Below are 27,030 nucleotides of genomic sequence, written 5' to 3'. Positions count from 1 at the left end.
TTCTCACTAGTATGTTCTCATTAGCATAGAAACAGAAACTATTTTTTCATGATTGCCGTAACATTACAGAAGTTATGAGTATGAAACTGTTCAAAAAGAAATTCAGTCTTTATCTATGGTCAAAATAGTATAGCCACAAAATGTCAAATTTTAGTCTTCATAATACGATTCCAAATTGATTTCACTTCATATGAGTCATGAGTGGCAGGGCAGCAAATAGTCCTACACCCTTTCTTAGAGTTATATTAAAAAATATATATAATTATGTAATGTAACTAATTTACTATTTTATTACACTCAAGCAAAGATGAAATCAGCTACAGATACTACTTATACCTAAGTGTGAAAAAAAGACCTCTCTTTCCACCTTATACTATACCACTACTTTACAAAAGTGAAGTTAAAAAAAAAAATTAAAAAAAAGCCCAGCTTCTGCAAAACTTCTGTAGTGATTCTTCCTGTTAACACTGACACTTGTAGAAGGCTCTAATTTTGACACTGCGAAAATATTCAGTTCCCCTCTGGTTTCACTCTGAATTTGTTAGTTTCCCTAACAGCCTGCTGTAAGTTTTCTGTCAAGATAAACTGCATCTCCCTTGGCCGGAGGATGGGCAAATTTAGCTATGAAATAGAATATGACTAGTTTAAAATTGAAAAAGATCAGAAAGTAATTAGTGTTTCAGTTTTATCATAACATAACATGTCATCGGACCCTTGTCTCAGATTTGTTGTGTTGGTATCAATTAGGATGATTTGAGTCCCCCTAGTGGTCATTTACAGAAAAGGCTTCCATTTAAAACTGCACAGTGTGCTTGGGTCTAAGAAGTATATTGATTGAAACACATAAATGTGATTTGCATTAGTGCATGCTATTCTGCTGGTTGATAATTTTCATTTAAAAAAAACTATGTTATTGACTAACATTTACAGGATTTCAATTAGGATGATTGATAATAAGACCAAACAAGTTTAGACCATAACAGAGTGAAGACAATGAAATACAGTAAAATATATTTTAAAAGCTATAATTATTTCAAATAAAACAGAGTTAAATAAAAGCTAGACTAAAAACTAATTAAAATAAGTGTAAAAATATACTGTATATCAGGAATTGTACTTTGGGCACAGTTACAGCAACATTTCCAGAAGACAGGGATGACACAGTAGAACGGGGTTTAGGCAGAAAAATGAATCATGAACAATATATCCAACTAACTACTACTGCAGTTTGATCAGAGCCCTTCCATAGAAAAGCAATAACATAAAATAGTGAGACTGAATGGAAGCAGGGAATGATAAAGAATTAAACATTTGGACAGTTAGTACAACACTGACTTGTTGATTAAATAGATGGAAAGAAGAGTTAGAGTGAGTGCATTACACTATAGCTCCTTTTCTACATGTACACACTGTATATCCTTCTGTGTGTGTTGGCCCATGAACAATGTAGGAATCCTTTAGTATGTTTAACGTTTCAAATCATATAAAGATGCTAAAATCTATGCCCTTTAGTGATCAGTGTAATATTCTTTTTATCTGAATCAGCAATGAAAGTTGCATATCTAGTCTGTACAGACACTAACAGAAACACCCAACAACATTTTCACTAAGTCCTAATAGGGTTTTAAGGAAAAAGTGACCCATTTTAGATCCTAATGACCCAGTTAAGTTCTGGTTCACTGCTTTGTGCCCGTGTCATATCAGAATCTCTGAAACTCACATGAAATACTACCTTTTCCACTTCCTGTTTTTTTGCATAAGGCTATATGTTTGGTTTGCATTGCATGCAAATATTTGTGGTAAAGAATAAACTCTCATACTTCAGTTGACAGTCTGTAGCTTACTGGTGCTGCTACTGACAACGCAGGTTGTTACAATGACATGTTTTGTTCATTCACATGTTCATTTGATTAATCCACACAGCACAGAAAATTGGCCAATAAATTGTATTATTGAAGAAAATACATTTAATTTTTAGACAAATAACAAAACCTATAAAGATTTGTCCTCCAGAAAAAAAAAAAAGAAATATTGAATGAATGTCCTTATAGCAGGCTTCTTTCATTTGTCATGTTCATCTGAAAATCTTGATTGACCTGCAGGTGGTGCTATGACTTCAGATTTTTTGACTTTTGCAACATACTGTACACTGTGTCAATTTGTGTCGGGTGCTCTGCCTCATCCACGATGACGGACTGTGAAGTTGATGCCTCTCCTATCATCTTGTGTCCACTCATATCTTTACTGCAGTCACTCTTGCCAAGAGAAGGAGTCACATTCCTTGCCTGTAAAAAACTGTAGACAGTATCTACTTTCTCACTTGGCATGGACCCCATTTCCTCTCTTGGACTGCTGGTCTGCCTGGGCTGTGAGGCATCCACGTTTTCATAAGGGGCCTCAGCTTCACTGGAGGAAGAGGTAGAGACTCTAGGCTCAGGTTGTGGCTGTGCCTCAGTTGGCTGACTTTGTATTAACTGAGCAGGTGATGTCTGTCCCTGGAAATAAGCAACAAAATGTTTTCAGTATCTTAATTTTTTTTTTTTTTTTTTTTTTTTTTTTAAAAAAGGCACATACAGTGAAAACTACATTTCACATATTTGTAAAAATGAACATTAAAAAGGCAGTACACAATCCTGTCAAAAAATTGTTCTAATTTATTTTCTATTTATTATTTTCTAATTTATTATAAATTTATTTATAAAGTTATATAACAAATATCAATATTGCTTAGTAGAGTAGTAGTGCAGTTTACCTGACAGTGATTATATTCTGAAGAAAATCTCTTAGCCATAAAAGCAATCAATGCACAGACACATACACATACACACACTGCAACAAGTATTAATATTAAATGAAGTGGTTGTGAGGTCTCTTTCTGTTCAGGATTAGATTTACTGAAGCCTGGAAAGACATAAAAATACATTAGCAGATAATTCTTTTCAGACATGAAAAGGGAGTGAAAATATTTCTGTGTATTTCAGTACAATAACTGAGTGAGTGGTAAATCAACAAACACAATCTATATGGCTACATTTAAAAACAACATACAATACTTACACGTTGTTGCCACGCTCTTAGAAACATTATTTGTGCTAACATGGTTGTTGCCGCTGCAGACAACAGTTCTGTTGTCAGAGGAGATGGTGATGTTGACTTTACTGAATGACTTCTGAGATGTTGCGCAACTGTCCACATCACAGACAGACCACAACCAGTCATCATTGATGGAGCAGTTGACTGTGATACTGCAGAATCCAGCGGACAGGTTGGAGCGGAGCACTGACATTAAGATGACAGGTCTAGGAACAGCTTCTGCAACACGCAGCAAAGCAGATAAATGAATGGGGCATTAAATAATTTAATGGCACCCTCTGCTGGCTACCAGTTGCAAACATGAAAAAAATATTATACTTTGAAAGAATGTACGTAATGAACAGTCTCCTAACTATGAGCAACATCTAAACTAGTGAACCAAACTATTGAGCAGTTTTGAAGTTGCAGTGAGAAATATTTGCATATGACGGGGTGACAGTGACAGATTATTTTATGTTCATTATGCCTATTCATTCACGTGTTAAGGCTAATCTTAAGATAAATGCATCATAAAATGAGAAAGGTATGGACATATAAAGCAGATCAAGCCAGTCTTAAGACAATGTACCATCTACTGTAAAACCTACCTTGAACAATGACTCTGTGTTTTTCAAATACAATATTAAAGAGAGGGTCCCGGAAGCTGACTTCGTAGATGCCAGTGTCTGTGTGTGTCAGCTCTTTTAGACACAAGGAAAGGTTGGCATGATTGTAAACCACCTTCTCTGTGTAGTTGGGGTTGACTTCATCACCTGCAATAAATTTTCCACCAAGAGTCCATGCAGCATGTTTATATGGCGGTGGTTTTCTAACATGTAGACATAGTGAGCTGTTTTTCAGTTGGTAATGTGTCACTGTTGGGTCCTCTGCCATAACTCCTGATAAGACAGATCCAAAGACAGTGAGGTAAAATACATTATTGCACCTTACAACATCTACTTTAGATAAAAGATATTCTGAGATAAGTATGATAGGTCTTCATATAAAATTAAACCTTTTGTTTTGTAGCAGCAAAAATCAGTAAAACGTTGGTAAATGGTAGCAAGCATTTCTCTAGATCTTAGAAAACATGCAAAATCTTTTAATAATGCTGTATGAGCACAAGGGATTAATTTGCATTTCTAATAACATAAGAGCAATTTTATAATTTTGCCAAATTTCAAAATTAAATTGACTACAAATTAACAGAACTTTTATTAATCTTACCTGCAAGAATCCAGCAACTCAGAAGAAGAAACATTTTTAATCCACGTAATGTTGCACTACTGTGTATGAAATTGTTGAACAGGAAACAGTTCTATATGGTGCATGTAGCAAAGAAGCGACTGCAGTTGTCACATCTTTGAAAGGTCAGGAAGTGGCACACAGTGCAGATGTTACTCAAGTTCCAATGAGAGCAAAGACCTAATTTGTTTAAATTCATTTGAACACAACCCACATTGCTGAACCCTAACTCCATTGTACAATTAATGTGCCTATTAGCCTCATTTGAGAGACAAGAAGAGGTGACCAGGATGTTCTGTTGTTGTAATATAGTTGCATTTTACACAGTCAGAATACACACTTACTTTTATCCTTAATTATTTGTTCTACAATGTTGAAACCAAAATGCTTCCATGCATTACTTCTCATACGTCTGGCGTCATGGTTAAATGATCAGCACAGCATTTCTGCTTTTTGTGAATTTTGAAGACTTAATTTAGTACACAGTATCTTTTCTCATCTGCAAGTAGCATACAATTACATCAGTCTTTCTCCTCCTGCTATTTTGTCTCTTGTACCATGATTTAAGAATGAGATTTTGCCTCTTTTTGTCAATGTGTGTGTGTGTGTGTGTGTGGTGTGTGTGTGTGTGTGTGTGTGTGTGTGTGTGTGTGTGTGTGTGTGTGTGTGTGTGTGTGTGTGTGTTCACACAGGTGGTTTGGTTTCGAATGTGCAAACAAACAATGTGACTGTGGGGTTTTCCTGTGGTTCATGCAGGAAGGTGAGGAATATTTTCACCTTCCTAAAGACATATTTAAAAGTACTGACTAAATGTCATTATTGTTTTTCACCTTTATCTCTGTAGATAGAGTATGTCAATATACATTTACATGTACTATAAAGGCATTTGCTGATTATTAGCTATGTGCAGCATTATAGGTCAAGAATTACCTGCTGAAGATGTCATCAGTGGGGATTTTGAAGTCATGGAAATTACAGCCATACTTTTTACCTGAAAGTCAAAAAGCACCTTGGTTATACTATGACATGAGGGAAAGTAATTCAGTGACTACTATAATAGTACATTACCGTGAAAAAAATTCCGCTTTATGGTAATGTACCAAATACCATAATATAGTGCTGTTGTTTGTCTGAGCATAATACTGCTAATAAAACATAGGTTGTCCTTAGTTTGTAAGCTACAGCTACCATTACAAGTTGTCTCTGTTCGACTGAGTTCTGTTTAACTACAGAGTGTAACAGCTGAAGGCAGCAACACAGGCTGGGAGAACCCAAGTACTAACACACAGGCAGGTAGGTGTAGTGAAGGAACTTAGGAATTTACAAACTGAAAAGAATCAGGCTTACAGACAGATGGATGGACAAGCAGGAAGGCAGGTTACTACATGCAGTTAGCAGGCACATAGGGAAACACACGGGAACACAGACAATCTGACAACGACTGGGGCCAAAGGGATGGTCTAAGTAGTAGGGAGCAGACAGGGAACTGTCACTTGGCCGGGAAGCTCAGGTGATTAAGAGTGCAGTGTTTCCCCTAGGTTGCAGAAGCAGAAGCTACAGCAGACTTGCTAATGCTAGCTTCCCTGCCATCAGCAGCATAACTGCTTGCATCTTCAACACTGACTGTGTGGCTTTTAGACATTTGAGAATTACGTCTATCCTTCTTTAGTTTTAGATGGATTTAAAACACTTATTGGAGAGTTTTAATTGCACTTAATGAAACAAGTTGTCAACTTGTCTCTCCTCTGTTCTTGCTCTGTATGTGTGGAGAGGAGCAAAGTCACACACACAGTGAAACGGAAACGGAGAAGAAAGAAACAGAAACTGTAAATAACAAAACACTGTAGCGACTCTTCCACTGAGCTGCAATAAATCTAATGCACATTAATGAGGTCTATGACATAGATAAGATATTTTGTCTTTTTAATTTTATTCATTTATTTATTTACACCCCACAGTTCCCTATAGCTATATAACATTAACTGATCATACTGCCTTGTGTAGTAGAGACCCTTGGTGGGGCCATGGGCATAGTTTCAAATTTATTTGCGCTTTTACCTGAAACTATACAGTAAAGTACTATAGTTCTTACAACCTTTATTCCCTTATTCTGAAACTAGAATTAACTGGCTCCCTGCAATACGATTAAGGAAAATATAGTATAAGTAGCAGTAGTATTAGTAAGTATTAGTATTAGTAACTCCAATTTGAGTTTTATCTAGTAGGCAATATTTATATACCCCTTTAAACAGTTGATTCAAAACACAACACAACAAGTGTACTTCAAATGCAGTCAACACATTCAGTTATTTAACAGTCCAGGTACAACACAAAACAATATCACTTAACTGTAACTATGTAACTTGACATAATACCTGATATTGAACACAAAATGATTATTAGCTCCTCTCAATACATTCAAGTCGTTTTTAAATCTCCATCTTTTACCTCTAATTGGGCTCTAATTGTGCAAAATCCTCACATCAACAACATATGGTGGGCCCACACTCACGCACTCTCAGCCTGCAACATAAACCATAACGTCTAAAAAGGTCTGTAGCAGGCCTGACTTTTGGCTTAGGGGTCCAGAGGCCTTAAAGCAGTAATGCTCGTTTCGCTTGTTCACATTGCCTAAAGCAATAAACAAAAAGGCACATTCAAGAACAGCACACCAACAGGCAGAAAACTGTTCACTGAAGCCTTAACTGCTCTCTCTCTCTCTTTTACACTTACAAATGTCCGTCTCCTGGATCAGAAACCGCAGCTAAGCAACAAGTCCACAATCTTTTTCATAGCGAGCTAGCAATAGCTTGTCTTAACCAATTACTTCATATCCAAAGCTAACAGTATAGCTGCAAAGCTAATAGCGATTATGCTAATGTTAGTTGATACTTTCAATTAGCAACGTAACTCGTTTTCCTTTTGCTATCACACAGTATTGAAAACCAAACGCAAACTCGTATTTACCTCTTGTAGACCACAAAAGTCCAAGTCACGGGATAACTGGTCGCCAGTTATGGACATTATTGCTCTCGTATAACAAACACCTGTTGCCTGGATGGTGATAATTAGCTTCTTTTTCCCTCCAACGCCAGACCGAGCGGTTTAAAAGTAAGCCCCGCCCCTTTACCTGAGAGTGGAATTGGATTGGCTGTTAGTTTTGGGAGACTCCAATTAAAGGAAAGAAAAACGAAGATTGACTTATTATGCCGATAATCAGTTAGGCTGTTAGGCCAACAACACCTGCTGGTTCATGTACACATCAAACAAACTATGCTAAGTTGCACTGACTCCAGTATTCAACCTTTTAAACCCTATTAAAACTCTTTTAAACATTTTAACATATTTTATGACTCATATTTGTATATATTTTATGCACCAACATATATTTCAACCATGTTAATGCATTTTGTAAAACTATTTACATCTTAATGTCTAAATGAATTTGACTTGATTTTGACTGAAAACAGTACGAATTAAATATAAAACCAAAGAGAAACGATGAGAAACAAATATGTACCCTTCTTGAATAAGCAGAAAAATGCCATACCTTAGCAGACACACTACAATTTGCAATATGCTACTTATACCATCTTGTTTGGGCCTTTTATCTTTCATACTTTATCTGCACCTTTGGAGGCAATTCACATAGGTATGGTTTTGTCTAATGCACACACACAGACTTTGTAAATAACAAATTTATTAAAGAAGGCACTTATAAAGTATATTAGCAGTCAGAACAATGAGCTTCCAGTATTCAGAGTGAGCCATATACAGTATACAGTACAGGCAATACAGTATAAACAAGCACAACCTCTCACCAGATATTGATACTGAAATATTTTCAGTTATTTTGAATATTTTTCATTGGCCTTGTATGGAACAGCAGAGGATTTTCATTTGAACAGTGGCACTTAATCTCAAGAGCACACATTTAATACTATAATACTTTTGAATTGCTAGCAATGAACATAAATCCTTGACTCCCTTGAAAACTAAAACTTGGTGATTTATATTTTTCAGATATTAGTGGGATCAGGGATAGCCTACTGTATTATTAATTTTTAATGGCATACTTGTTGGCATTTCAACCGAAAACACTTTTAAGTATAGAAGAAAGTATTTTTCTGATGTTCAATATTCCTTTACTTAAATGATCAGATAATCCATTCTCTAAAAACTGTATCTTTTCTGTTAACCAATGTTTTAACTAATCCCCTTGAAAGTAGGATCATTTCATTTAAGTTACCATGTCTATGTACAGTTAAAAGAGAGAAAAAAAAATCCAAATATATGTTTTTATCTAATATTAAAAAAGGTTGTTGATTAGATACATATTAGCATAATCCATAGAAACTTTCACAACCACTGTATGAAAAAAATGACAGCAGTAAAAAGACGAGTGTGCTATATTTTACAGAAACTGTGCACCAAAAACAATTAATATGGTATACTGAAAATGCAGAGTTGTATATCAAATCTCAGGACATAAAGAAGTCAAGAATGTGGAAAAAAATATTTTTACACGTGTCTGTACAGAAGTACATTAAAACACATACTGTACATGAAATTTAAAACAATTCACAAAAAGGTTCATACAAACAGTATTATCACATCCAGTTACACCTTTTCAAGCGTAAACACACACTCACACTCACACACCCCAAACATAACCACAAGATTTCATTGTTTAATACAGTGCATTAAGAATCAAAGTTAGTTCAGTTATTTCCTTTGTGTAAAATGCCACTTTTCTTTCAAGTTAAAGTGCTTTTAGTAGAATATTACGAAACATGTTTACCCCAATAAACCAGGACATTCATATCAAAGAGCACGATATTTTCCGGTGTAACAAGTAATGGTATTGTTAGAAACTTCTACGCACATAAAATATAATACATTCCTTTTAAATCTTTTGTTAAAAAAATAATATGGTTCCAGTATTTTCGCCACCTTTTTCAGGTATTTTATTAATTAAGAAAAGAAATAAAATAAAAACAGTACTGTGATTCAGTGATTAACATCCACTCAGACATTCACCTCATTACAGAAATCGTCTTTTGTCTTTTATCTGTAATAAATCCTTATTTCCTTAAAACAGGTAGAAGAAAATATGTTGGGAGAAAAATTTTATGTGTATCCAATAAAAATTCTACTTTTTCTCTTTTCTAAGTTTCAATTGGAACTGGGTTACTTGAAAAAAAATGTAATTATAGACAGACATGACCTGATAAGATGAAGATTTTTGCAGTGTTTGAGTACCTTCCAGTTACAGTAAATGAAGTCCTTTCCACAAACAAAAGAAAAATGAATATAAGTTTAGAAAATGTCTCTATAGATGACTTGATGTTTTGCTGTACATTTGTACATGTCAAGTTTGTAACTTGTTCCCTTTGTACTTGGTTGCAGTCATCCTCAGTATCTTCTCTACAGACTTTCAGTTACAGTAGCGCATTGGCACATTGTGTCTGTGTGTGTGGTTGGTGGGTGCAGTGAAAGTGCACCCAGGTGTTTACTGTCATGAGGTCCACACTTGTATGCGTAGGCAGAGTGTTGTGTGGGGGAGTGTGTTTTGTGTTGAGCAGCCTGGTTCTGTTTTCCTGTCTTTACCTTTCATCTCGGTTTCATATCAACTTTCCACAATCTCTTCCTGTCTCTGCTCCCTCAAACATTACTAATACGCACACTCAGTGGACTGCTATCTCTGACACGCCCCCTCTCTCGCCCCCTCTCCTCTCCCCTGTAGCTCTCTTCCAGTCTCATCTTCTCCAGGTCAGTCCCATCTTCCTTGCTGCCGTGGTAACTGGACGCCTGTGAAGGGGGGCTCGGCGGCAGAGACTGCTTGAAGAGGGGTGGCGTTTTGGTTTTGGCCACTTTGTCGAAGAAGGCAAAATCAGCCACGTATTTTCCTGAAGGGGACAGGGAGACGACAGGGGGAAACTCGTAGCCCCACAGGATCTCGTCTGGTAGGTAGGACGTTCGAACTTGGCAGGTTGCCGAGGTTGGCTCAACTGTGGCACTCATGATCACAAGCAGCTCAAAGTCAGCCAGCTCCGGGTCTGTCCAGCCACCACCTGCAGGACCGAGGACAGAGAGTAAAGGCCTATTCAATTTTGGTCTTTTAGCCCATTAACAAAAAACAAAAAACTACCATTTTCCAACGCAAAGCAAATGGTTTTAACATAGTAAAGTATTAAAATTACAGAAACTGAAAACCTGCTTGAAAATTGCTTTTCTATTACAGTATGAGAAAACTTAAGAAATTACTTCACAAAAGAGGAATAAAAAGCTACATTTTTTGCTACTTGATGGCATCTTAACAAGCTAAAAACAACATGGCAACATTTAGAGTCGTAAAGCAAAGAAAACCAAAACAATGAGCCAAAATGAGCCAAAACGCTCCATAGGGCTGAAGGGAACTGCAAAGTCAGGTGATAGTGACACATTTCAGGTATTTGATCCATTGTCAGTATAAAGCAGCAATATCTTTATTTACAATTCATATAATGAAAGAAAGTCATAGAAAGACACGCACAAACCTGCACACACACACACACACACACACACACACACACACACACATCAACACGCATACGCATACGCACACACATGCACACGAGCTGCATGCACATCCTGAAATTTCCAAAACATAAAACTCCCCACTTCCAGACTGATCCCAAAAACACTTGACCGGCTCACACACACACAAACACTTACAGAACTCATATCGGAAATTTGAACACACACACACACACACACACACACACACACACACACACACACACACACACACACACACACACAGAAAGCAATAGCTGCCACAGGTTGGAAACACTGTAGTCATAGATGATTGAATATGATTTATATATATTCTAAAACACATGCAGAATGTACTTTTCATTCAACACACATCCCCCATAACACAACGGACGCGCTAGAAGACATATGCACTCAAACAAGCACACACCTGCATCAACAGGCCTCACTCAGAATGCAGACTCGGTCATCTGTCTAAACAGTCCTTCCTCTAACCCAGACCCAGTACCGCTCCCACCAGGGCAAAAACACCAGGTTTCGCAACCCCTTGTACACACGGCGACACAACCGTGGTTGAGGGATTCTCTGTATTGGCTTATTGTGGGCGAGCCAAAGGGCTCCATCTGCGTTTATGCAGTGATCTTCCTAGCATCACTACCATCATGGCTCTATAGGGATGGCAATGTCGACCCGTTGGTTGATCAGTTCGCCTCTCTGGTCTGAAATAACTATGGATTTCCATGAAAGTTTGTTCAGACAATCACAGTTCACAGACAAGAAATCCTGATGACTTTAGTGATACTCTGCTTCCTCAACGCCACCATGAAGTTCAAATGTGTATTTTATCCCCCTAAGGATGAATTAACACAGGTGAACCTCTTATTTCATGTATCGCCACTACCAGGTCAAAATTTCAGTTTATCCAGCAGCTTCAGCTCTACTTTGTGTCTTGTGATAATTGCCAAATGTTTGCATGCTAAAATGCTAAGACAATGAATGTGGAAAACATACCTGCTTTTAACATCAGCATGTTAGCATTGTCACTGTGAACATGTTAGCAAGCTGTTGTTAGCACAGTACAGTCTCACAGTCTCGTAGACTCTTTACCTCGTATTACAGTTACTACTTTGGTGTTAGCTTTCATAAGATTCACATAGCTAGCTAGTAAGTGTTCATTATTTTAATTATTATACTATTGCTGATAAAAACAAAACTGTCATGACAATAGTTGATCATTTCTGGGACCTTTCTTGTCTGTTAGCCACTAGTTCTCCCGTTGTTTCAGTATGCAGTGTGTTCCTGCCATTCCCCGTCACCTGATCTCATCACCCGCCTGTTTCTAAGATCGTATTCAGCTCCATTAGAATATAATACAGCACAGTACACCTGCCTTCTTTGCCAGATTGTTTGTTGTGGCTTCCTGCCACAGTGTTTCAGGCTCTGCCTGATCCTGTTTACTTCCTGCCTGCTAGCGTATGCACCCTTCTCAAACAACAACTTTTTTTGGTTTTTTGAAATCAACCACAGCACAATATCGTGATCGTTCATCTCTACAGGAAATAAAAGCCTTTCATAAATCATTTTTTATAATTTGCATTTAGAGTTTCACTGTCAGCTCTATGTTTGTGAGTGTGTGTGTGTGATACAATACGTACAACCTTATGGTTAAGAGGAATGTGCTTACATTATAAGCTCGGTGGGTTTAGACAGCCATGTCATGTCTCATAAACTGTCTCCACAGAGTCCTGCACTCCTGATTTAATGACTCACAGTCACACAATGCCAAGAAGATTCACACGCTGTTGCACTGAAAGCCAGTATTCAGTGCTCCTAACAGAGCTGTTCCCTGCTGAAGGAGAACATGTCCTGAACATAAAGAGATAAAGAGAAGGTTTGCAGGGGGCTTTAAAGCTCTGTCAAATGAACCAGTAAGTGCAGAATCATGCTCAGTCATGAGTATCATCAATGTGTCTTCTCAAAGTGTACATTAGGGATATCCACCCGTCCGTTCATCCATGCATCCATGATCTATTCCTGCTTATCCTGTGCAGAGTTGCAGAGCCGGAGTCTATCCCAGATCTCAATGGGCCAGGGGCAGAGTACACCCTCGGAGGGTCGGTTGCCACTTTATCACAGAGCTGACACACATACACAATCATTCAGACTCACATTCACCTATTCAAGAAATTTTGGCAAAAATTTAAATGACCATTTTGTTTTATGCTACTTTTTTATGTTGAGAGTTGTCATCATGTCTGGATTTATGACAGGAAATAACCGAGATGAAGCAACAATGGATAAAAACCGGATACTGTTACAGTAGGCACTGACACTGACTGTAGTACTATGGCCAGTATTATGTGCGCTGTAATACAATCCCTTAAATACGGCTACAGTTAAAATAACAGGAAGTTCAGGAATCACAACAAAGAGGATAATCATAACTGAAGAAAAGTTGTAGCTGGTGGGGAGGTACTTATGGCTACAAGTAAACACTGATATTATACTGATAATAACAAATGTGAAAATCTAGTGTGTCACATGAGGCCAAGGACAGAAATAAAAGAAGTCATCCACGGTAAATTAGTAATGTGAGTGTAAATAACGCAGCGATCAGAGCCTGTCAGTGCTGATGCCTTTGAAGCTTTCAGTGCTGGGCGCTCTGAGCCGCTGTAAGTGGATCTGCGCAGGCTTCGTGTCAGCACCCCGGACTGTACAGCATTGTGCTCTAATGAGGGGTCTCTCTGGAGATCTCTCTCTCACACACATTCCAGCCAGAGAAACCCTCTCCTCCAGTGCCAAACCAGCCCAACTCTGGACGGTCAGAGGCAGCCAAGCACGCAGCACATGACCGTAAATACCAAACACACCTACGTACACATACATACTTAATGTACATACAGTTAGTCTCAAGAGACACGTGAAAAGTTTAATTTCAAATAAAGAAATTGACCAGTTGCTGACAGATATTACACCTTTTGTCATTAAATTAATGCTGGTACTAACGTATACTGGTATTTGAGTTTCAAAGCTTCAAACCAATAATAATAGCAAATGTTCATATTGTTCATATTCTTTTACAGTAATTCTCGCTTCTAATATCGATATTGATATAAGACACTCCTTCGTATGGCCCAGTTAGAGCTTTGGTGACCAGTGTCAGACAAGTAGGTTTCATTATGATATTAGTTTGTCAGACTTAGAGCCATGATATACCTTTTGCTGCCCAGGCTCTGAGAGGGCTGTTGTCGTCAATGATGTGGTAGAAGGTCAGGGGGATGATGAGGAAGGGGCTATCGCTGGACGTGTCCACTTGAAAAGGCACATTGCGCTGGTCCAGCCGCACCGTCTCGCCCTCCTTCGTCAGGGACGTCTGAAGCAGCTTTCCCGTCACCTGGGAGCCAAGATGGAGTCAGTAAATGCAGCCAAGAGGTTGCAGAAGGCATCCTGTAACCAAAAGGCCCCAGGTTTAATACCTGAAATGGCCAAGTGATGTGTGCTTGGGTGATGCTATGAATGACATGTTCAGTCAATGTATGAGTCATTACTATGTTTTATTCCAGCAAATTTATTGCACTAAAGCAATTCAAAGGACTTGAAAGGTTTTTATTGACAGGATGTGACTCAGAATACTATGTTCCAGTGACTCAGTCGGATATGGTAAGACGACCTATAGTGTAGATCAAATGCTTTCATGTACCTGATATTACAATAGCCCGTTTAATAAACTCATGGGTCTCATAAAAGCTTTTTTATGTTTTGTTTTATGGACTTAAATAGGTTGAATGAGTGTGAATGGCTTCACACACCTGCAGAGCAAGTGAGAATCCATAATGGAGCATTCAGAGAACTGCATACGATGTGTGTTCAGACAGATTTAAAACTATGGAGCTATTTGAGGTTGTAATTATCATTAAATATGAGGGACAAAACTCACACATATAAGCTCCAAATGTGACTGATATCACTGTGTATCACATGCAAATAATAAAATCAGACTATAATTATTACAGAAATAAAATATGTCCAGAAGGTGCTTTAGTCCCATTACCTGGCATCCTAACAGGAGGCTTTTGCGCATGTTGGCTACTCGGATCATGAGGCAGGGACGACCCTCATGATTTGACACAACAGCATGTTGACTAAACTTCACTGTCTCACCTCGCTTCTTGGGACGAGCGACCTGCGAGTGGAGAGAAACGTGTCAGATAATGAGATGAATACTGATATATGATGATACTATATACTGTAAACATTTTACATGCCCTTCGGTAATCATCTACAAGGCTTGAGCTGGAAAGAAAGTGAAATTACAGGAACATGTAGATAAACAAAGGGTGTTAGATTACAAGTGAGGAGGAAACTGTTGAGATAATCCTGCTATTGACAGATAAGAATTGTAAAAATCAACATGGTGAAAATCTGTAAGCATAACTGATAACCAAGAAGCTGTAACAATACTGCGTGGGAAGCGGAAGAACCATCAGCCAAGAAGTGCAATTCAGCAATCCAATAAAGGCATAAAATTCCCAAAGTATAGAATGAATGAAGTTTCATCACATCTTTAACAATCACTTTTTACAGTTTCTGTTTTGCTCCAAACTAAAAAAAAAAAAACTACATCTGACTACCTTCGCAAGGAAGGTGCCCGTGATGAATATCTCCATCACCATAGTGATGACCAGCTGAAAAATAAGCAGGACGATTGCAACAGGACACTCCTCTGTGATGCACCGGAAACCGTAGCCAATTGTGGTCTGAGACTCCAGAGAGAAGAGGAAGGCCCCCGTCAGGGTCTTCACCTCCATTACACATGGGGTATGGTTGGAGGGGGGGTCAAACTCTGGAAGGAAGGGAGACAGAACAGAAGATCATGCATTGAGGGGTGTAAACAAATGACCAAGGAACATTTTGTCCCTCTCTCAATGTCCTGCCAGGTCTTTCTCATGCTCTGTATTCCAGTATGTGTTCTTCATTGTCTACTCATTCACAAAAAAGTACTTGTGTCCTTCCGTGTCTCTGTTGTGAAAGCATTACTTTTTGTCTCAGTTCAAGGACATCGTTGTTTGGGGGGAGAAGAGGGATGAGGATGAGATCTACAGATGTTCTTATCAATAGAGCTTGATAAATGTTCTAAGTGAGATAAAGGGCTTTCATAGACTTTCCTGCTTTTTGTATTGCTTTTCTATTATTTTTCACTATCTCTGCAGTATGAATCTCTAGGATCCTCCTTACCCAACAGGTCTCCATGCACCATTGCTACCAGGTACCAAAGAACTCCAAACAGGAACCAGGTCCCAGCGAAAGTGGCAGAGAAGAGGAAGAACTTGTAGCGCCATTGCATGTCCAGAAAAGTTGTCCAGAGGTCACGAAGGTACAGCGCCCCTCGCCCGCTCACATGCTCAATACGTACATTGCTTCGTCCATCTTTGGAGAGGACACGGCGCCTCCTTCGCAGAGCACAGGGCCCTCCAGCTCCTTGTCCTCCTCCACCTGCACCTACACCTCCGGTGACCCCTGTGGAGCTCAGCAGGGGCTTGGTGATGTCGGTCTGCGTCTGGGAGTGGCATACCTTCTGTGGGGAGGAGCCTTCTGAGGAAGGGGGCGTGGCTGATGTCATGGCTGGCACTGCAGGGTTGTGGAGACAGAAAGAGGGAACAACAGGAGGTAAGGAGAGGAGGAACTGTGAGTAATGAAAAGACGAAGAGATTTGAAAGATGCCATATTTAACAAATGAACAGCAGGTGAGTTCAAATGAAAAGGTGATGTGTGCAAAAGGAGAAAAGGAAAGGGGAGAACATTTGATAATGAAAGAGAAAAATGACAGAGTGGAACATTTGCAAGGAGCGGGAGATAACGATGAAGAAGGGGATTAGAAGGACATTTTTGGCTGGACAGTGTTGTGGCTGTCCACGGTGGTCCATCTAAGCCCCTTTCTCCTTTCACTGGGGGCAGCTGGCCTTGTCAAAATAAAAGCCCCCTTTCAGCATGAAGGCACAGCTGCTCTTTCACATTAAGAGCATGATAGCGCTGGTCGCTTCACATGTCGGTTGCATAAGACGGCTACTGAAATGGATGAGGAGACACTATTGACTGTTATTCCAGACGAAAGAAAAAAAGTCTTTGAATTCGAATCAAAGATACGGATATCTTACACTGGTGTTCACCCTCTTCCATTTTGCTGAAAGCTGTTTTCATACTTTCTTTCACTTTATGGACTGTTTTTACTTTAACAGAGACCTTAAGTCAGCAGAGAGAGCAGATGTGATACAACGCAGATGGACATTCGAAGCATAGCAGTAGCTTCTTTGACTAAACCTATTGTGTTAATTACTGTATATTCAAGCTTTGGTATTGCCTGAAGTAGTAGGAAGAGGAGAAGGAGTAATAGTAGTAGTTTCAAGTGATGCATTTCTCATCATGTTTAACTTCAAAAGTATCTCAGAGACAGATCTAGTGTTTTGGAAACTGTCCGCAGTGGAGAACTATACAAAAAGTCAGCGAACACCTCCTTCCTCTCCCGGGAGCCACCGGACATCAATGTAACGACGAAAGACATTGGACTCTAATGACTCTAATGTCGAATAGACATTAAAATTTTGATTGGAAATGAAAATCAGGTCAGGATATCAAAACCCAACGTTGGCTAATTGACATTTTTAGCGGACATTGGGTTTTGCTTTCAACTAGAATATTGGCATTTCATAAGTCATGGTGGTGTTCGCATGAGATATTTGGAGGACGTTGGATTTTGGTTCCTTAACAACACAACTTAAAACCAACAAAACATCAACATCAGCTGTCGTCAGTACTCTACGTCAAATTGATATTGGCGTTGACGTTGCCCTGACAACCCTCCGTCGCAACTTGCATTCAACCAAATATCAGCTAGCTGCTGTTGGGTATTTTTGGTATTGGACTGCCTGTTATGGTTTTGGCTTGGGGATAAACTTGCCCTGACATCAACCCCATCCAAAACCTTTTGTGATAAACTGGAACACCAACTGCAAGCCAGGCCTTATCACCCAACATGAGTGGTTGAGTGCACTAATGCTCTTGTGGCTGAAATCCCTGCAGCCAGGTTCCAAGATTTTGTGGCAAGCCTTTCCAGGACAGTGCAGGCGGTCACAGCAGTATATTAACACACATGGCTTTTGAATTAGATGTTCAACATTCAAATGTGTGTCAAATATGTGTCCACATAGTTTCGGCAACATGGTGTATGTTGAATATGGGCGACCTTTCATTCCCATATAACTCCACCGTCACTTATTACTCAAGTGCCTGTAATGCATTCAAGTGTCAAGTGAATGCTTGTGTCAGAGGCTGGTGGTGTAATTGTAATGAGGCAGTATAAGTGGCTATGGGTGTCATAGTGGTAGCAGTATATCAATTAAATGAGAAGTGTCCCACCCCACCCCTGGGTGCCATGGACACTTATTGTCACTGTATGGGTCGTTCCCTGTGCACTCTTAACAGTTTCACCCTCATCTGGGCTGCAGTTTCTCCTTCTCCTCATCCTTCTTTTCCTTTTCTTCCCTCTTGCTCTCACTCACTGTTTGCTAAATGGCCCTTTTGTCTCAAACTGCCTCTGCTTTCCGGAGAGAATAAGACAAAACCAAAAACAAAACAACAAAAACAAAAGCCTAAGAACCCAAGGCGATCTGATACGTTCTGTCCTTTCCTGTCCTTTTTGACCCTTCTCTCTCCTCTCTCCATGCCGGAGCTCACACTGAGTGAATGAATAGAGATCTGTGTTGATGTCTGTGCTCTGAATACTAAGATGTGGAGGGGGAAGAGAGCGGAGGGAGGCGGGGTCAAGAGGAGGCCCATGTGATTGGCCGTGTCCATCTCCAGCTGAACTCTAGCCCTGAGGAGCTCCTGCCTACACATACAGTAAACACACAGTTGTGTATTAGACATATAGACCTTTTGAGCAGCTAGGAAGCAATACAATACAATTTATTGTCCAAAGGAACGTTTGGTTTGCAAAGCCAAGACCTTACACATAATAATCGGCAGCTAGCAATTGTTGGCATTCCTTTATATTTTTCTTGTTGTCAACAAATTGCATCTTAATACTTTCCAACTTCTCTACCCTCTCTTTTGCATCCTGTTCTGTTAAACTGGGGGCAGCACATCAAGGTGTGAACACAGAAAGCCGCTATAGCTAACTTGTTGCCTATTTACACATCCAGCGGACACAAAGCAACATTAGTATTTGTTTGAAATTGTGTTTCTGGCCGATGGAATCCAATATTCATTCTGCTTTTAGCTCTGTTTTAGTATCCTCCAACTCCTAATGGACATATCTGGCTCTTTAGAGGCTAAATGCTCGATCATGTTCACTAGCTAGTCGCTAACTTTGTCTAGCTGTAGTTTGGCACTGGGCAGGTAGAGGACAGTGGGTTAATCAGAGATTGTTCGGCAGAAAGAATCTGTCTGCTGTGTCTGGAAATGCTTGTTAGAGTTCAGGTAAATTGTCTAGTGATGATTTTCTGTGGGCACATCATTACAGGTGACTCCTCTCACATTAAATATTGTCATTTGATCCATTGTTTTTAAAAAAAATATTAATTAGTGCAGCTTTAAAACAAAAAGTAGCTGAAATAGGCTACATTACGCTAAGTCATTTATAGCTAGCCAACGTAGTGTTTAGCAAACGTTGCTCAAACAGGAGTAGATGTGTATTTTTTGGAGATAGTGCCCACGTTCATTGTGAAAAAGGAACATATCACCAAGAGTAACATTGTGCCTTACTGAATTTTATTAGTTTACAGCGGAGGTTTTCAGCACAGAGGAATAAGCCGCATCAAGTTCAGTAGAATTATCAGTGCTGGTTTTGTTAACAAGGATCAATATCAATATCTACAGTTACTGGTCTGTAAATTAAGTCTTACACTGTGTTTAAAGTGCTACTTAGCATTCATTAGCAGTCTTCTGTGAGCAACAATGCAGTAAGTGGAGGCTGCTGTATAACCAGATCATAAATGGCAATGCAGCAAAACACAGTTGTAATGATGTAAAATATATCTTCATTGGAGGAGTTATAATTTTTAACAAATACTGCATTTCACTAAATATTTAAATGTCCTCATATCTGTTCACAACTACATTATAGTGTGTTATAAACAATATATAAATGTAAATAGGGGGAAATGTTACCAAAGAAAGTTAAATCAATATTAGTAGAGACAAATAAATTCTTGTGAAGTGTATCAGTGTCTCTCGGTCACACTGATGGATTCCCTCTCTTGTAAAATGACTTTTTCCACTCATTGTACGACCACACTCAAGGTTAGGATCTCTTCCTCTGTGTCCGGCTCTCCATCCCTCTCCTTCCCCCTGTCCCGTGTGCACAAGAATCCTTTGTTTTCAAGGAGATGAAAGGGACAAAAGCCACCATTGAAAAATACGACTGGGTGAGCGAGTGAGTGAAAGAGAGGGCGAGTTAGACGGGGAGAGGAGAGCAGGACGGAGTGTCGAAGTGCGTGTGTTTGTGTGGTGTGTGTTTATGGCTGTGTTTGATCGTGTGTGAGTATGCTGTGCTCGAAATTGTTATGGGGCAGAGATGTGTGTGTGTGTGTGGGGAGGGGGGGGGGATAATTGGTTTTGAGGGGAGGATTGATAGAAAATTGAGCATCGGGTGACCAAAGCAGAGAAAGAGGAAAAAGGAGAGAGAAATGGATGGTGGAGGAGAGAGAGGAAAGGGTTTGTAGAGTGAAGGTGGAGGAAACTGATTGGTGACAAAAGACACTCATTAGTATTCCAGAGGAGAGAGTAATCCCTTCCACTTGGCGCCCTTGTCCAGTGTCCACATCCACAAAGAGCCCCTAGCAGCCAGTACACTGCACTGAAAAGACTCAACACAACACAACTTGAATGGCTGTGACCACTGCACAGCACAGCAGCCTGCAGCACTGGACTGAAAGGACTGTCTAAACATCAACACAAGCCATGCCAAGAAGGCATCTGCTCAGCCAACACAACATGATAAAACCACAAACTGACTGGAGCCAAACTAAGCACTGCACATCGACATACAAATGAGCTGCTGTTGTGTCAAAGTCTCTTTACAAATTACAACAAAACATTTCAATCAGGAGAAAACTTCTTCAGCAGCAATTTGTACATAGAAACATCAAATATCATCACTGTCAGGTGAAGGTGAGGCCACAGAGAAATTGGCCGTGTTTTCAGGTTTACCATCATGCATTTTTTAAACTTTCTCTGATGGGTTTGGGGAATTGGCACGACATACCTCCAAAATATTAGCTTCTCAGAAGTAAGGAAAATTGGCCTGTTTTCTGATTCATGGCCATGCATTTTTTTATTTTTTTTTGCATATAATCCAAAGGATTTTTAAGTGGTTTATTTATCTTAGTAGGATAAAGTTCACCATCATCTAAAACATCCGGTATAATCAAATTTGGAGAGTCATGGGTTTCACTGGACAGCCCTTAATTTAAGTTAAAAGCTAAAATTCACCCTATCAAATTAAACACAGTTATATAAGACTTTGACACACCAAAAACTAACCTGACCAACTAATAACATATCATGTATAAAATTCAGTTTCTGCTGTAAACAAAGAGACTATTCTCCTACAGGCAACAGTGGTTTGATGGTTGTTCTTCTTCTGCATAAATTTTAATTATACTATTGATCATTTTGACTCCAGCCCTTCTAAGACCAGCTGTGACGAAGTTTTGATCAACTGGGTACCGGCTGAATCACTATGCCATAAAATAACTAAATCCACATTGTGATAGTCCAGTGTTAATGCAGGTTTTGAAAATAAGAACAATTTGGTTGGTGAAAAATAACGCTAATTAAATGTTTGCAGCATTTCCAAATAGGCACATATGGGCAGGTACAAAACCTCCCACCATAAAGACAGGTGAGACACTACAATCGTTCAAAATCAAACAGTCAGTCTTGTGCAGATAAAAAGTGACAAAAGTAGTTGCGTAAAAAACTACAAAAAAGATAGCTCGATAGTTCATCTGCACACAGCTGGCCAACCACTATGTAAAGTGGGTGCGATTGGCAGATTTCGGGAGTTACAGAAATTGTTGCGCACAACGACATCGATTCTTGTGTGTGGAAGGTGTAGGAGGAGGAGGTTTCAGATGCTTTTTGACCATCTGACAAACCACTCAGCAGAAGCATACTCACACCTTAACTTCTCTTCATTATTCCGTCTGATACTTGGGGGAACAATATGTTCCATGCAGCAATAAATTTCCCCTAATTGCTCATGTAAAGTAATGCAGTTGTGTATAAATGTTAAACTTTACTTTGGCTGATTCTTACGTCGCCTGCATCCCATGTTAACAAAATTCACCTTAATGTGGATTTTACAGTAACAAAAGGAAGTGAAAGTGAACAGTAACCATGGCGATCAGACATTTGTCTCAATGTTTCTGTGTCCGGCAGACCGTCCAAACCTCCATCTAAATCTAACACTTCCCTTAAACCAATCGCCTCTACTTCCCCCGGCCCAGAATTACTATAGCTGTAGAGTTACGACACTGACCTAAATTAAACAATGGGAAAGCAGCTGTCGTCTACCAGGAAGTGATTTAAGACTGACTTTTACAATCTTCTTCCAAGTCAGTAGTAGCAGATGACCTGTCCCTCTGCGGTAAATCTCACTGCTCTACTACTGTTGTGGTGCTGATGAGGATTTCTGGATGAGTTCATGTGATTTGTTTCCGAGCCAAGATTTTCTATAGACTTGGAGTGCAAACACCATCACACCATCTTTTTTTTTTTTCTCTACGTGTTTTGTACAAGTCTTCTATTATTTACTGCGACTACGACTACGACTAGTATCGCTCAGCTATTTCTCACATAACTGCAGCAGAGGTCAAAATGTTCTTTTTCTCTGTTTTGCAGCTTAAATATTTACTGTACTGCTATTAGAAAATCATGTTTATTAATTATAGGCACCCATGCAGGACAGGTGCAGGATATGGAAACTTATGCTATCTTAGATTAAACTTTATAATTTCAGACTTATCTTTGAATACAAAACATTGTACAGTAATAAATATTTAATAAATTTGCTACAAAACTATTACCTTACATTACCATGTAATGATATACAGTATATAGACTAGATTTGTGGGACCTCTCTCTCTACTAACATCCCTCCGCACTGTAAACACAACACAACTGAGCACCTCTCTGATTGCCTTGTATCAGACAGTTCAGATGATTCCTCTGATTCTTTCCTACACTACAATACTCACAGAAGAACTATAACGATACAACAAATGCATCACAGCCAAAAACAAGTGTATACCAGGATGTTAGAGGAATATAACACTGGCACCACCACAGGAAAACAACAATAAAGCTTACATTCATCTTTTTAGTCCACAGATACACTGTAAGTCCTTAAAGTCACGAGAGCTGTCAGATCTGTACATTATTCTCATATTTTGATCTAAAATTCCTCTCAAACCCTTGATAAGTAAAAGTTGTTTTGTGAGTCTTACCTTTCTGTTGACTTGTAACAGAAGTTCACTTTGACCACAGCTTGGAAACTTGAAGATTTAATTAATTTCACTGTCCAGCAAACGTGAAAAAAAACAGATGACAAGTTTTTATCTGTCTTGGGGGGGTGGGGGGGATAAAAAATAAAAATAAAAAAAAGTTGAAAAAGGAAAAGCAATGTCAGGGTTTTGAACGACACACACTTGTTGACAACTCACACATGTTTTACATCACCTCTCACTTTGACATCACATTGTTTTCTCTGTTTGCCTTTAGCGGTCCTTCTACGTCGCTGTCATCCTTTATTTTGAAAAAAAAAAAAAGGAATAAATCTCTCAGGAAAAAAAAAAAAAACATGAACCCCCCCCACCCCCCACCCCCTGTCAGAAGAGAGGCCTGGATGAGGATCAGCCAGCGGTCAGTCAGTGTCTCCAGGCGCACTGGTACTGGCGGTACCGGTTCTGGCTCTCTGTTACTGGGTCATTATGTAATCAGATGAGCACTTCTTCTTGCGTGTGAAACGGAGCGGGAGTCCTGCGTCTGTGTGTCCCAACGCAGAGAGAAGTTAAAGTAGTCTGTGATGTCCACTCCTCCAGGACCCCCCCCCCCCGCATTGCTCAGCTATATAAGCCCCAAAAATATTCACCCAGCCGCTGTTTCACGACATTTTTAATTCATTAATTCAACTCTCCTCCCAGCTTCTCCTCCTACCCTCCCTCTCCATGTCTCTCTCTGACTGTACGCTATAAATGGGCCTCTTTGTTGCGAGGCCTCCTCCGCTGTTTCAGCCTTTGTCAACTTTCTCATGTAAATGTTTGATGGTTATAAGATACAAGCCTGGAAGTTGTTGCACTGAAACAGAGGTATTTACAAATCAAAGACTGGGAAGAAAAAAAAAAAAAACAGGGCTCTTTTCTTGTGCACTTGGCTTCTTGCAGTTTTGCGCCGGCCGCTGTGCACTGAATGGATAATGTCGGTGCATCTCTGTGAGGCTGTGCCATGTCCGCCTGCAAGGAGGGGGACTTGGTGCAGTATAGTACACATGGTCCTGCTGTGAATGGATGAATTAATTCACTAAAGTAACAACCATTATACTGAAACACTGGCCCTGTGGTGGTGGAGGTGGTGGATGTAAAGAAAAAAGCAGTGGGAAGTAACTGAGTACATTTACTCAAGTAGCTACTGGAGTTAAGTTCAATTTTGAAGTACTATTTTCTTCACTTTTTAAGATGTTAAGCACCGTTTTATTTGTTTTTATTTTGAGGATGTTAGGTTCTTGAAGATGTGAGCTGATCATCCTAGTTAACTAAAAATTTGAAAGTAATTCTTCAGGCGTTCAGATGCACATGGGAAGTAATTCTCAAACTTTTTATTGGTGAAAATATTAGATAATACTCCTCTCTTTGCTTCGTCTTAACACTGCTACCACTTTGAATTCATGTCTCACAAAACCCTGGAATATATTTTGATGTACAGATGATCAAAGGTTTGAATGGTTGTAATTAGTATTACTATTTATTTTGTTGTTGAGAGTCTGAAAATCTGTGTTTTGTGAGCCCATGCAGGCCGGGCTTATGCAGAAGACAATAATAAAGAATCATCATTATCATCATCCTCTCTATTTATAATATTAATATATTACAGGTGAAAAGCACAGGGACAGACTACTGGCTGATGCACAAACCCCTGTTGGAATATTATGGGAAGAATGTGGTGATGCAACAGCACATAGAGCAAAGTATATGGTCTAACTCCCTATAGAGTTAATCTACGTCTCTATAGGAGCAGTCTAATAGAGTTTTTTATTCTAAAGAAAGTGAAAAGGGCATGGTGACAGCCCACCATTCAAAGTTTGCCTCTTAACTTTGTTTTGACAGGAGTTAAAATTTACCTCATGTTCAGATGAGAGTCCCCAGGCGGGACGCAGACGCATGAATCTGCAGCAGAGACTCTCGACACAATAACCCAGGCACTGCGCGATATGTGGCCCGGTGGGTTTCACACACACACACATCAATCTGTGGGGCCCCCTCCAACCTGCCAGCGGGTGTTGTTCCTCTTCAATACCCTCTCCGGTCCCGTGGAGCTCAGGGCTCCCCCTTATCCGGAGCAAATGGGGCCCCGCCTGCATCCACAGGGGCCTCGATCATATGTGTGTGTTTACCTTCTGAGTGAGGATTTGGCTCCCTTACAGTCAGGGTCATCCTTGGCTTCCTGTGTGGGGAGCTTCACCTGAAGCCACAAAGCAGCGTCCATCACGATCACTGAGATTGTAACAGAGATGCTGAAGAACTTTTCTTGTACTTGGCAAATAACTGCACAAACATGGAGAGATCTGTAGATTTACTGCTCTGTCAAACCAACATATTGCCTCCAGCAGTATTTAACCTGTTGTGTCTTTCTTATAAAACAAATGTTAGGAGAACAGAGTTGACCTGAGCTGTTACTGGATCTGTATCACAAGTTGCTTTCCTTTGTTTTATTTGTTGTCTTTGTTGTCTTGTCTCTTTTACAAAAACTCTCCGTATATGTCAGTTTATGCACCTGTTCAACATTCAAATTGATTTCTAAAAACAATACTCGGTTTGGGTTTTTTTTTTTTTTTTTCTGTGGTTGTTTTTATTACCCCCCCCCCCCCCCCATTCCCCCTCCCCCTCCCACACAAACATATTTTTGTGGCTGAGCTGCTTTGAGGGTGGATGTAATGGTTAGATTGACTGATCGAAAACTCACACATGGTGAATGAACATTTCCAAGTAACACTATAATTCTTTAACCTGATGATTCTTAAATTCTTTGGAACGAAGTTGTCACCCTCATTAGGCCCCGTGCATCGGAAATAACCTCTCTCCTAAGAGTGATGCATCACTGTGCACAACCTTTCACTTTTTGAGGTTATGTTTGGGCTAATAAATCATTACTATCCATAGATCATACTAATCAATACAACCGTTTATCATTGGTATTTTTAGCCACTTGTTTTTTTTGTTTGTTTTTTTGTGTGTGTGTGTGTTTTTTTTTAACACACTAAACTTAGATGGTGAAGATGGTAAATGTTGCCTGCTTAACATCAGCATGTTGGTGTTGTCGTGTGTTGATAGCATTTAGCTCAAAGCACTGCTGCGGTAAGTAGCCTGAGCTGTTAGCGTGGTTGCAGAATCTTTCTTATGTGGATATTACAAAATTGCACTGAAGAAGACTGATCGAAAACAACAGTGGCGAAGATGCTTGTTCATTTTATTTTATCAATCAAACAGAATTGAAATCATAACAAGCTGCTATAAAGACTTAGACTTAGTGGCCTCAACTCCAATCTGACTACAGCAGGCCTCAGGTTTAACCCAACCAACCACTATAAAAGGCCCGCTTCATGGACTGCCTTTATGTTTGAATTCCATACTATATAGTCCACCGTAAAAGGCTCCATATTGCACTGTATGATATTTAACTGATATTTAACCCACTTCATGTATGTGTGAAAGAATGTGACCTCGGTATAGCAGAAACCCAGACATCGCTGCTCTGTTGTCCGACCGGCGAGAGTTTTAGGAAAACTATGTCACGGAGGTCAGCGGTCACTGAGGGGCAGTCAAGAGAAAGGGGGAGAAGAAGAAAAAGAGAGAGAGGAGGGAGAAGGGAGAAAAAGGGAAAGAGGAAGAGAAAGGAAGCATT

At 39.5% G+C, this 27,030-nt stretch overlaps 2 protein-coding genes across 6 annotated transcripts; both read right to left on the bottom strand.

Moving 5' to 3' along the window:
• Nucleotides 1-1,067: 1,067 nt before the first annotated feature.
• LOC111235642 lies at nucleotides 1,068-4,428 on the bottom strand. 2 transcript variants are annotated; one of them, XM_022764159.1, is made up of 5 exons: nucleotides 4,300-4,428; nucleotides 3,681-3,971; nucleotides 3,058-3,312; nucleotides 2,753-2,901; nucleotides 1,068-2,495 (listed from the first exon to the last, which is right to left on the bottom strand). In XM_022764159.1, exons 1-5 carry the CDS (start codon nucleotides 4,331-4,333, stop codon nucleotides 2,109-2,111), a joined length of 1,116 nt encoding a protein of 371 aa, XP_022619880.1. In that variant the 5' UTR covers nucleotides 4,334-4,428; the 3' UTR covers nucleotides 1,068-2,108. The 2 variants fall into 2 exon arrangements, with proteins under 2 accessions (XP_022619880.1, XP_022619881.1); XM_022764160.1 differs by having other exon boundaries at nucleotides 3,058-3,309.
• A 3,580-nt stretch (nucleotides 4,429-8,008) lies between these two features.
• LOC111235671 (ATP-sensitive inward rectifier potassium channel 10-like) lies at nucleotides 8,009-23,647 on the bottom strand. 4 transcript variants are annotated; one of them, XM_022764199.1, is made up of 6 exons: nucleotides 23,593-23,647; nucleotides 16,090-16,482; nucleotides 15,486-15,697; nucleotides 14,906-15,037; nucleotides 14,071-14,248; nucleotides 8,009-10,391 (listed from the first exon to the last, which is right to left on the bottom strand). In XM_022764199.1, exons 2-6 carry the CDS (start codon nucleotides 16,472-16,474, stop codon nucleotides 9,982-9,984), a joined length of 1,317 nt encoding a protein of 438 aa, XP_022619920.1. In that variant the 5' UTR covers nucleotides 16,475-16,482; nucleotides 23,593-23,647; the 3' UTR covers nucleotides 8,009-9,981. The 4 variants fall into 4 exon arrangements, with proteins under 4 accessions (XP_022619920.1, XP_022619918.1, XP_022619919.1 ...); XM_022764197.1 differs by having other exon boundaries at nucleotides 23,577-23,618; XM_022764198.1 differs by lacking the exon at nucleotides 23,593-23,647 and adding an exon at nucleotides 23,361-23,422.
• Nucleotides 23,648-27,030: the final 3,383 nt, after the last annotated feature.

Source organism: Seriola dumerili, unplaced genomic scaffold (genome assembly GCF_002260705.1).
Source record: "Seriola dumerili isolate Sdu_G_001 unplaced genomic scaffold, Sdu_1.0 BDQW01000531.1, whole genome shotgun sequence".
Classification (NCBI taxonomy): Eukaryota; Metazoa; Chordata; class Actinopteri; order Carangiformes; family Carangidae; genus Seriola; species Seriola dumerili.
The sequence above is the reverse complement of the archived record's forward strand: the minus strand, read 5'-3'. Positions and strand labels throughout refer to the sequence as shown.

Bases quoted from the DNA above. Each gene is read 5' to 3' on its own strand.
- LOC111235671 (XM_022764197.1), bottom strand. The intron at 14,249-14,905 runs GTAATGGGACTA...CTTGGCTCCCAG, and splicing joins GCCTCCTGTTAGGATGCCAG to GTGACGGGAAAGCTGCTTCA. The intron at 10,392-14,070 runs GTATATCATGGC...TCGGTCCTGCAG, and splicing joins CAGAGCCTGGGCAGCAAAAG to GTGGTGGCTGGACAGACCCG.
- LOC111235642 (XM_022764159.1), bottom strand. From the start codon at position 4,333: ATGTTTCTTCTTCTGAGTTGCTGGATTCTTGCAG. The intron at 3,972-4,299 runs GTAAGATTAATA...CTGTCTTATCAG, and splicing joins GAGTTGCTGGATTCTTGCAG to GAGTTATGGCAGAGGACCCA. The intron at 3,313-3,680 runs GTAGGTTTTACA...TGCGTGTTGCAG, and splicing joins ACACAGAGTCATTGTTCAAG to AAGCTGTTCCTAGACCTGTC.